General features: G+C 36.2%; 1 protein-coding gene across 5 annotated transcripts in view; it reads right to left on the reverse strand.

The window, feature by feature from the left end:
• YEATS2 (YEATS domain containing 2) overlaps positions 1-12,352 on the reverse strand; it is a 108,118-nt gene that overhangs the window by 56,908 nt on the left and 38,858 nt on the right. For 4 of the 5 annotated variants that reach the window (XM_088025225.1, XM_088025228.1, XM_088025224.1 and 1 more), the window contains 3 exons: positions 10,460-10,621; positions 7,359-7,470; positions 1,622-1,670 (listed from right to left, as the gene is read on the reverse strand). In XM_088025225.1, the coding sequence (XP_087881351.1) occupies positions 1,622-1,670; positions 7,359-7,470; positions 10,460-10,621 (323 nt within the window). The remainder of the gene's footprint in view (positions 1-1,621; positions 1,671-7,358; positions 7,471-10,459; positions 10,622-12,352) is intronic. The other variant, XM_088025227.1, reaches the window with a different exon arrangement.

A 12,352-nucleotide genomic window follows, 5' to 3' on the forward strand; every position in this document is an offset into this window, starting at 1 on the left:
GGAGGTCTCATTTCCTGACTTCAAAACTGATTATTACAAAACTATAGTAATCAAAACAGTGTGGTACTGGCATCAAGAAGACATACAGACCACTGGAATAAAATGCCCCCTCATATATATGGTCAAATTATTTTTGACAAGGGTGCCAAGACCACTGGGAAAAGCACAGTCTTTTCAACAAATGGTGCTGGGAAAACTGCAAATCCACATGCAACAGAATGAAGGTGGATCTTTACCTCACACTATTTACAAAAATTAACTCAAAATGGATCAAAGACCCAAGCATAAGACCTGAAACAATAAAACTCTTAGAAGGAAACACAGGGCAAAGCTTCATGAGAGTGAATCTGGCAATGGTTTCTTGGATGACACTAAAAGCACAGGCAACCAAAGAAAAAATAGACAAACTGGACTATATCAAAATTAAAAACATCTATGTATCAAAGGACACAATCAGCAGAGTGAAAAGGCAACCCACGAATGATCTGATAAGAGATGCGTATCAAGAATGTAAAAAGAACTCCTAAAACTCAACAAAAACCCAAACACATGATTCACAATGGGCAAAGGATTTGACTAGACGTTTCTCCAAAGAAGATTCACACACAGCCAATAAAAAGATGAAAAGATACTCAACATCAATAATCATTAGGGAAATGCAAACCAAAACCACAATGAAATTTACCACCTCACACACTCAACAGTTTGGCTACTATCAAAAAAAAAGAGAAAACAGTAAGTGTTGACAAAGATGTGGAGAAACGAACTCTTGTGCACTATTCGCAGGAATGTAAAATGGTGCAGGTGCTGTGTAAGTAGTGTGGCAGTCCTTCAAAAATTAAAAATAGAGCTACCATGGGGCACCTGGCTGGCTTAGTTGGTGGAACGTGTAACTCCTGATCTTGGGGTTGTGGGTTCGAGCCCCATGTTGGATGTAGAGATTACTTAAAAAAAAAAAAAAAAATAGAGGTACTCTATGATCCAGCAATTCCACTTTCTTGGGTATATACCCAAAAGAACTGAAAACACAGACTCAGATACCTGTACATCCATGTTCTTAGCAGGATTATTCACAGAGCCAAAAGATGAAAGCAACTCAAGTGCTCATTAACAGATAAATAAACAAAATGTGGTATAGACACACAATGGAGTATTATTCAGCCTTTTTTAAGAAGGAAGTTCTGATGCATGCTACAACATGGATGAACCTTGAGAACATTATGATAAGTAAAATAAACCAATAATAAAAAAACACACTGTATAATTCCACTTATATGGTACCTAGTCAAAAATTCATAGAGACAGAAAGTAGAAGGGTGGTTGCCAGAGGCTGAAGGGAGAGGGGGATGGAAGTTGTAAATGGGTACCATTTCAATTTTCGAAGATGAGAAAGAGTTCGGGGGATGGATGGTAGCAATAGATGCACAAAAAATGTGAATATATTTAATACTTCTTAACTGCACAACAAAAATTGTTAAAATGGTAAATTCTGTTTATCATTTTTTTAAATTAAAAAGGAGAAGACAAACTTTTTAAAAAATTAAGCACTCATTTTTCCTAATTAAAAATGAAGATCAATTTCCATTCTACCTTATTCCCAAATAATACTGTAGGAAAAAACCTACCGTCTCTGCTCCAAGAGTCTGCAAGCCAGTGTAAGTTCTATCCAGCTATTGAAAGACAAAAGAAGAGTGTAAAGTTTCACTGAGCTTACTTATAAATCTTAGGATACAATCTCATCTAAAACCCCTTTCACCACAAACCTTCATAACACAGAATCTACTTTTTCATAATATAAACTATCAATCACTTCAATAAAAACCCTCTTAATCAGGGTGGAATGAGTAAAATTAATAAAAACAACTTCAAACATATAGGTATCGTACTTTTAATATAAACTATACACTTCTAAAAACATTCTAAGAACAATCTAAAAATGGAGGAAGTTTTACACAAAAAGATATTTACTACAGCATTATTTACAACCACAAACTGAAAACATGAACATCCAAGTAATAGAGAAATGCTTAAGTAAATCTTTTTTTTTTTTTTTAAGATTTTATCTAGGGCTGCCTTAGTCATTAAGCATCTGCCTTCAGCTCAGGTCATGATCCCAGGGTCCTGGAATGGAGCCCCACATCGGGCTCCCTGCTTGGTGGGAAAGCCTGCTTCTCCCTCACCCACTCCACCGGCTTGTGTTCCCTTTCTCACTGTGTCTCTGTCAAATAAATAAATAAAATCTTTAAAAAAAAAGATTTTATTTACTTATTTGAGAGAGAGGCAGAGCACCGAGGGAGAGGCAGACTCCCTGCTGAGCAGAGAGCCCGATGTGGAGCTTGATCCCAGGACCCTGAGATCATGACCTGAGCAGACATTTAGCCAACTGAGCCACCCAGGCACCCCTTAAGTAAATCCTGAACCATCATTTGTAAAGTATTACATAGCCACTTAGATGTTTACAAAGATGATGTAAAAAATATTTTAAAAAGACAGGCTATGGGCGTGGCCTGGCTGGCTCGGTTGCTAGAACATGTGACTCTTGATCTTGGGGTTGTAGGTGTTAGCCCCATGTAGGGTGGAGAGATTACTTAAAAAATAAAATCATTTTTTTCAGGGGCACCTGGGTGGTTTGGTCAGTTAAATGCCTGACTCTTGATTTTGGCTCAGGTCATAATCTCAGAGTTGTGAGATCGAGCCTCCAGTCAGGCTCCATGCTGAGCATGTAGCCTGCTGAAGATTCTCTCTCACCCTCTCAAACAAAACAAAAACCAATAAGTAAAAAATTTTTTTTAATCATTTTTTTTTTAAAAAGAGAATGGGATGTCCGCCTGGGAGGCTTAGTCGGTTGAGCATCTGCCTTCAGCTGAGGTCATGATCTCAGGGTCCTAGATTCAAGTCCCATGTTGGGCTCCCCGCCCAGTGGGGAGCCTGCTTCTCCCTCTCCCTGCTCTTGTGCTCTTGCTCTCTCTCTCTCTCCCTCTCAAATAAATAAAATCTTTTAAAAATAAATAAAGAGATTGGCTATAAAAATACACATATAGTATGATGACACAATTATATACTTAAAGTATATTTACTAAACATTTTTGAAAAAAATGAGCGAAAATTTAAGCAATATAGGCAATGCTAATAATCACTTCCAATGTATTAGCATCATGGATGATTTATTTTAGAAGAAAGAAAGGAGTATAACCTGAGCGAATGTTAATAATATAAACAAAATTTACATTTACAAAGAGGCTGTTCTTATTCCTATATTTTATTTATATTCTATCACTTAAAAAAAAAAAGGTCTGTATACACACACACACACACACACACAAATACAGAATATTACTCAGCCAAAAAAAGAATGAAATCTTGCCATATGCAACAACATGGATGGACCTAGAGGCTATTGTGCTAAGTGAATTCAGTCAGAAAAAGACAAATTCTTATATATAGAATCTAAAGAACAAGACAAATAAACAAACAAAAACTAGAAACAGACCTATAAACACACAGAACTGGTAGTCGCCAGAGAAGACAGGGCTAGGGTGTTGGGCAAAATAAGTGAAGGGGATTAAGAGGTACAAACTTCCAGTTATATAATAAATAAGTCACAGGGATGACAAGTACAGCATAGGGAATATAGTCGATAATACTGTAGTACCTTTGTATGGTGACTACACTTACCGAGTCGAGCACTGCATAATGTATAGAATTGTTAAATCACTATGTTGTATACCTGTAACTAGTATAACACGGTATGTCAACTATATTTCAATAAAAATAAAATGAAAATCAAAAAAAGTTTTTGTTTAGCATAAACAATTTGTTATTTGACAGCATTTTTGCTTTGTTTGAAGCAATAAAGCATTCTGCAAAAAAAAAGGATCTGTGGAGCTTACCAATATAAACATTACACGGAAGCACCTGGGTGGCTCAGCTGGTTAAGCAAAGGACTCTTGATTTGGCTCAGGTCATGATCTCAGGGTCTTGAGATCAAGCTTGAGTTTGGCTCCTTGCTCAGCAGGGAGTCTGCTTGAGGTTCTCTAACACTGTCCCTCTCCCCTCCCCCACCAGCTCATGCTCCCTCCCCCCTCCCACTCTCTCAAAAATAAATAAGTCTTTTGAAAAGAAATAAACATTACAGAGTAAGATCGACAGGGAAAAACTATTCAGTTGGGTAAAAAGGAAAGATGATTTACTAATCAGTAAATAGAAAACTCTAAGACTTGCAAAAAGTAGATTTCAAGTCAGGCTGAGTTCCTTAGCAGCCAACACAGACATGACAACTCGGTCATGAGATCTAGTTTCCCAAAAGAAAGACAATGCAGGGTGGATTCATGCTAGTTCCATGGAAGAGACCTAGTTTTAATACTTAAATCATAGCCAACAGTATGACTACTAATTTTAGGCTATATCCATTTTCATATTCTTCAGAGCATGGAAATAATAGTCTCTCCGTAATGTGCACTGGCTTATTTATCATTCTTGGGACCACACTCTAAGAGAGACACTGATAAAATAGAACTGTTATCAAAACAGCAAGAGGAACTAGAAAGTACAACACACAAGGAATTTTACAAGAATAGGTTCTGCCTGGAAATGATTTAAGGAAAGACCTGAAGGCTGTCATTAAACATTTTTAGGGTTCTTATAAAACAAAACAAAGTCCTGTCCTGTGCTACTCCAGAAATCAAATGAGCCCAAATAAAATCAAGGTTAAAAAAAAAGCGCACAGTTTTAGTTAAATTTATGAAAGAACTTACCAAAAGCTTATTTACTAAATGGATAAATGGATTGTTTTGGGAGTTACTGTGCTCTATGGTTGACAGCTGATCAGGAATGCAGAATGTGGGAATTGCATACATTCTGGGAACTTTAAATTGTACATACATCTAACACTTGAGTATTTAGTATTTAATGTAATTATACAGTATCAAATATAGATCAAGTATTTCAGCATTCCAGTATACCAAGAGGTCACTATGGGCTTAAATAGTTAGGAAAAGTACAAAGGAACTTGAACTTTAAGAATGGAAAGAATTCAAACAGGCATTCTAGGAGGGCAAGAGCATAAAAAAAAGACACAAGAGAAGAAGGCCCAAGGCACTTCTGGGACATGAATAACTGACCTGGCTGGAGTAGTATATCCATGCAGGGGACTAGTGTGAGATAATTTAGGGTAAGTGTGTTCAGTCAAAATGTGAAAAGCCCTGAAGAGTAGGCAGGAAGTCTGAACTTAAGTGGAGGGAATTCAATGAAGGTTTCTCAGAAGGAATAGCATAATGGTTCTCCTATTTCAGGAATACTAATTGGATGGTGGTGTGCAGCATGGACTAAGGGTAAAGGAGACAGATTAGAAGGAAAGAAGCTAATCAGGAGACAGTAGAATAATGGTCTAGGCAAGAGTGGGAAAGGCAAAGGGTAGGAAAGATGATGAAGAAAGAATAATAGTAACTGAACAAATATTTAGAACAAAGAGGCAAGAATCCAAGATGGCTCTGTGAGTTAACAAAGAAATAACAGGCAAAAGAATACTCCAGTACAAACAAAGATCATACAAGTACAACACAGACGTTTAAGGCCTCAAGGCAAATCAATACATAACAAACAGTAAAATTAAGTTTTCCAGAAAAGCTGAGAAGAAAGTTTAAATACTGTCATTTTTAAAACAGTGTGCCTCTGGGGTGCCTGGTGAGCTCAGTCAGTAGAGCATGCAGCTCTCGATCTCAAAATCATGAGTTTGAGCCCCACGTTGGATGCAGAGATTGCTTAAATAAATAAACTTTTAAAAATAAAAAAATAAAACATAATAAACTGTGTCTCAATACTCCATAAGGAACTCTTTAAGTGATGTAGACAATATAATAGGATGAGAACTATGTAAACAATTCCTTTTATTTTAGAAATTAGGGCTGGGCCCAGTGTGATATAAGATGGTATGTGCAATGCTTAAAATAAGATAAAAGGAAAGCAAACTATTTTAGACCTTCCTCTAATTAAGTGGGACCATATCCTGCCCCTCTGAACAAAGTGGCTATATATTCTTTATTTTATTTTTTTTAAAGATTTTATTTATTTATTTGAGAGAGAACGAGAGTGAGAGAGAGAGAGCCCAAAAGCGGGTAGGGTCAGAGGGAGAAGCAGACTCCCTGCTGAACAGGGAGCCCAATGTGGGACTTGATCCCGGGACTCTGGGATCATGACCTGAGCAGAAGGCAGTCGCTTAACCAACTGAGCCACCCAGGCGCCCATGCATATTCTTTATTTTGTTCCAGTTCTTTTCTGAGGTCAGAAAGCAATCTAGTCTTAGAATAATCTCTAAAAAAATAACTGCAACATGAAGTTAAGCAGTGCTATCACCAATGGAGGGCAAATTTCAACCTTAAGATTGAAAAGGTTGTATTGGTAGAACAAAAGGAACAAAATGGGAATTCTGCAGATGTACTGATACTCACTGAGTTCAATTTTGTGAGCCATTAATGGGAACAATGTGGTAAACCACAAAGTAAGAGTGTTTTGGGGTAAGTTTAATATTAGAAATTTATCTTATGTAGAGAAAATCTACATGAAACTATATAGAGAGGAACTAGGAAAACATTTTAAAAATGGCCTTTCAATTATAAAAGTTAAACATGTTTATTACATAAAATTAGAAGAAAAAAAAAGATAATAAGGGCAAGAGAAATTGCCCACAATGTCATTACTTCAATTACTCCAAAATTTTGGTATATTTCTTTTGTTTTTTCCACCTATTTAAAATCACAGTTGACTTCATACTACAACATACAGTTTTGTACTCTGTGCTTTTCACTTACTATAATTGGTAGTTTTTCCACATGTATAGAAGACACTTCATAAAATATAATGGCTACATAATAAACATGGAGATATATCAATGAAGAATTTCTTAAAATACAAATCAAAAGAATTACAACTTTGTACAGTACTTTCAATTTCCTAAAACATGTTCATTTCTGTCTTTATCCTTACAAGATAAACATATCTATATCCTTATGAGATAAATAGATGCTTATTTGCCTCATTTTACAGAAAAGTAAATAGATTTTGTTTTTAAGACCTCACTTAGTCTCAGGTAACACAGTAACAGTGAGCTTTGATCAGCAATTCAAGTCTTCTGATAATCTGACCAGTTCATCTCTTTAAATATACATTCTGCTATAACGCAACCCTTCCCCAGCCTTCAGAGAACAAAGGAGTGTTGTAGCAGTCTGCATAACACAATCAAAAAGATTAGTCCTGCTTCCACCGTCCTTGGCCACTTCCCTCAAAAGGCCTAACCAACGGCTTTAAGTAACCAGGTAAAAAGAGGTACATCATTTCGGGGGAGTAACGTGTTGTTACAATACCTTCAGATTATGTATGATATCTATCCGCTTGTTCTGGCTGTCCTTAAAATGAACTTGAACTCTGACAGGAAACTCACCCCAGCCTCTTCTGGTTAGATGAAAAGGAGGCTCTCTAGGGAAAAGCATATATTAACACATTAAGCCAGAGTCACATTCTCATTCTAGAGAGGAAATGTTTTCTCCTACTGGGTAAGTCGGAAATTCAAAGCCTCTGATAATAATTTACATTTTTCTCATCTGAAGCTCAATCGATACACTGAATTTTTCCTGAAATGCTAAAAGAAAAATTCAACTCAAACCTACATTAAACTTTCAATCACTGAATACTCAGAGCTAAGAGACTTATAGTATATAATCCAACATCATGATTTCCATAGGCAGGGAAGGTGATTTGATGGATGTTACATATTAGAAGCCAGAATCCTTGACTTCTACTTGGCAGACACAGGCTGTGAGGTATATGTTTCCTACCCCAGACACTCATATTTATTCCTCTACTCTGGCAAAAATAGAATAAATCACAAATGCTCAATCTGAAAGTGACAATTTATTTGAAACTATCCGCTAAAAGGACTTAAGGAACTATGTTTACCATACGATCTTCACCAGTGACTATGATTTTAGTGGATAGAGGAGGAATGTATGTGAATGCTGATTGGACTAGAGAATTTTCAGTCAAAACATAATTTGTGAAGGGAAGAAAAAGGAAAGTTGATGAAAAAAAGACTAGCAAATTGTTAATGATTCGGTATAGGAGGGTTCAAGATACTCTGCTTCTGAGTATGTTTGGAATTTTCCATAATAAAAACATTTTAAATTTAACTGAGAGAATGTCATGTACTCAAAAATACGGTTTAAGTTAATGGGGGAGAGAGAATGCATTAAAATGAAAATGTTCATTATGAATCAGTGGCTTGGAATTACTGAAATGAGAGAAGATGCCAAGATGGCAAGGAGGAAGGAACACTCAGGGGGACGTGTTTTTGCAAAACTAAGAGGAGACATGAATTCAGTAAAGACAAACTCCAAGAACACAACCTGAGAAGAATCTAACAACAGATCTGAATTATCAAGAACAGAGCCAGAGGCTACCAGGAGGGCTCAAGACAGGAAAAATCCCTGAGTATGAGTGTAGCCTGGAAAGGGGAAAAAGCAATAGCTATGTTATAAACCAGAGAGAAGAGAAAGCAAAGAAAACCAGAGTGCCCTGGATGGGAGAAACCAGTTGAACAATGACTGAGTTAGCAAGAGAAGAAGCCATGATGCTGGTATAGGTTCAGACAGAAATTAAAAGACAGGCTTAGGGTCAAATGAGAAGGTCAAATTGAGACAGCAGTTTGAAAAGGGATGCAGTGGGGCCTAGAGGCATGGTGAACTTTAGAGGAATAATTAAAGTTCTATTGATGACATGTTTGGTCATTTAAATTCCAGTAAAGTAGATAGCCTAAATTCATTTTGCAATATACGTCAATTATACTATTTGTATATTGGATTTCTCTTAAAATGGATATAGCAAATCAGCTGTGCTCCTCAATTCATGTACATTGGCTAAACTCTAGTGAATGAACAGGAAGGATGGCTGCCAGAGAAGACAGACAAATAGCATAAAGGCCAGGAAAAAGGAACAATGTTTTTAAAAGGGAAAAATCTCCCTAACCATATTTCTGGAAGCAAAAAAGTAACCTAAGGCTTACCAACAGACATCACCTATGGAAATGTTAAACTTCAAAAAGATACATGTATTTCACACAAAAAAAGGACTGCCTCCCCCAAACAGACTTTTTTATTTCTGGATTCCTCATAGAAGGTGAAATGTACCAATGACCAAGAAGGAAAAACCACAGAATACTGGGAGGATCATACAATGCCCCAAAAGAGCTGAGGGTTTTTAGGCAGAAAAAGGGAAAAGATGGTCTAGAAGCCACAAATATGTGCAAGGAAGAGACACCCATCCCCAGGCCCACTGGCACATGGTGTGAGAGAAAAATCAGCTGCCACTTGAAAGCTGTTCTCAAAAGCAGTGTTCTCGGAAGACAGCCATGTTTTATTTAGGAGTCAGGAGTGGAGGGAACATTCTAAAGAGAGCTGAGGATATAGGAAATTTCACTGATAATAAACCAAAACCACTTCTACAATACATTCACACAATGAATGCATATGTAATATGTAATATCATATAAAGATGTAAAGAATACACTTAAAGGGGAGCCTGGGTGGCCCAGGTCATGATCTCATCAGTCGAGAGATAGAGCCCTGCATTGAGATCCATGCTCAGTGTGGAGTCGGCTTGAGATGCTCTCCCTCTGACCCTCCCCCCACTCTCAGGCACACGCAATCCCTCTCTCTCTCAAATAAATAAATAAAATAGGGGTGCCTGGGTGGCTCAGTTGGTTAAGCATCTGACTCTTGATTCTGGCTCAGGTTATGGTCTCAGGGTCTTGGGGTCAAGCTCCACATTGGGCTCCATGCTCAGTGGGGAATGTGCTTAGGGATTCTCTCTCTCCCTCTGCCCCTCCCCCCCGCTCACACATGCTCTCGCTCTCTCTCTAAAGTAAAAATAAAGAAATCTTTAAAATAAATTTTTTTAAAAAGAATACACCTAAATGAAACAAATTTCAGAATAATATATATATCTATCTATATATATAAAAAATTCCATCTTTGTACAACAACAAACAACTATACAAGGTTAATATATGTAGGAAAAATATCACTGTGGTTACTTCTGAGAGGATGAGATCACGAGGAACTTTCAATATTAAATATTACTGTAATGTTAGACTCCCATGTTTAATTCTGCTACATTCTGATAGTCATAAAAAACAGGAACACTTTTATATTTATCTGTATCTATATAAATAAATTCAGCTATTTCCAGGGGGAGCAAAATCCGCTAATATAATTCTGACAGGAGGAATACTGCCTTTTCAGGGAGACAATAATCTGCAAGAGGGAACCACACTTAAAACTCTATCTAAGAGCCAAAGCTAAGTAAATTATTAATAATATAATAATTAAAGGGAATGGTGTCAAGTTAAATCACTCTTTTTCCACTTCAGTAAATCTGTACTTCTTAAATTAAATAACTCAACTGTGCTTACCTAACTTCCACAAGGTCATTTGGTTTATAGCTGGGATGAAGAAAGAACCAAACTTTCTTGACAAAATGATTAATGCTGGGTTCTCTACGAGACCCTCGGACATATACCATCCACTTGTGGGTTGATTGGTCATTTTCTTCTCTCTTATCAGGAGGTATGTACCTAAAGTAGAAAAAAGAAAGAAACTTGAATTCTTTTTTCCTTCAAAAACCTAACAATTAACTCCTACTTGAAATAAGATTAAAAATCAGTTACAAGAAAACTGGGAATTCACAAATATGTGAAGATTAAACAACACACTACTAAACAACCAATGAGTCAAAGATGAAATCAAAGAGAAATAAAAAAATATCTTAAGACAAGTGAAAATGAAAAACAAAATAAGTGAAAATGGGAATACAACATACCAAAACTTAAGAGATGCAGCAAAAGGTTTTAAGAAGGAAATTTACAGCAATAAATGCCTACATTAAGAAAGATCTCAATCTAACTTTACAGCACAAGGAACCAGAAAAAGAACAAACTAAGCCCAAAATTCGTAGAAAAAAGGAAATTTAACAAAGATGAGAGTGAAAAAAATGAAACAGAGACAAAAAGACAAAAGATTTAAGAAACTAAAGAGCTGTTTTGTTAAAAAGATAAACAAAATACACAAACCTTTGCCTTGACTTAACAAGGAAAAAAAGAGAAAGGACCCAAATAATAAAATTATAAATAAAGAGAACACATTACAACTAACACCACACAAATACAAAGGATCATAAAACTATGAACAATTATAGGGGCACACGGCTGACTCAGTCGGTAGAGCATGTGACTCTCTATCCCAGGGTTGTGAGTTTGAGCCCCACACTGGGTATAGAGATTACTGAAAAATAAAATCTTAAAAATAAGTAAAATGTTTAAGAAAAAAACTATGAACAATTATATGCCAACAAAGTGAACAAAATAGAAGAAATGGATAAATTCCTAAAAACATACATGCTACCAAGAATGAATCATGAAGAAATAGAAAATGTGAACAGAACAATTACTAGTAAGGAGACTGAATCAGTAATCAAAGACCTCCAAACAAAGACAATTCCAGGATCAGATGGTGAAAAGGGTGATTTCTACTAAATATTTGAAGAACCTGATACAAATCTTTCTCAAACTCTTCCAAAAAAATACAAGGGAACACTTATAAATTCACTTTACAAAGCTAGCATTACCCTGATCGCAAAGCCAGACAACACTACAAGAAAATTATAAGCCAATATCCCTGATAAACATAGATATAAAAATCCACCCCCCCAAAAAATCCCCAACAAAATATTAGCAAACAGAATTCAACAGCACATTAAAAGGATCATGCCCTATGATCAAGTGGTAGTTATTCCAGGTATGCAAGATGGTTGAATATCTGCAAATCAATCAGTGTGATACACATTAATAAAATGAAAGACAAAAATCGTATGATCATCTCAACAGGTGCAGAAAAAACACTTGACAAAATTCAACATCTATTCTTGATAACAACTTTCAACAAACTGGGTATAGAGGGGGGTAAACCTCAAAATAATAAAGGCCATATATGACAAGCCCACAGCTAACATCACAATGGTGAAAAACTGAAAGCTTTTCCTCTAAGATCAAGAACAAGACAAGGATACTCACACGCTCCACTTTTATTCAACACAGTACTGGAAATTCTAGCCAGAGCAATTAGGCAAGAAAAAGAAATGAGAGGTATCCAAATTGCAAAGGAAGAAGTAAAAGTGTCTCTATTTGAACATAATGAGATATTATATACAGAAAATCCTAAAGATTCCACCCAAAAACAGTTAAAACTAATAAACAGGAGTGCTTGAGTGGCTCAGTTGGCTAAATGTCTGACTCTTGATTTTGGCTCAG

Source organism: Eumetopias jubatus, unplaced genomic scaffold, assembly GCF_037043125.1.
Source record: "Eumetopias jubatus isolate StellerSeaLion01/CBP00866 unplaced genomic scaffold, mEumJub1_p1.0 scaffold_1, whole genome shotgun sequence".
NCBI lineage: Eukaryota > Metazoa > Chordata > Mammalia > Carnivora > Otariidae > Eumetopias > Eumetopias jubatus.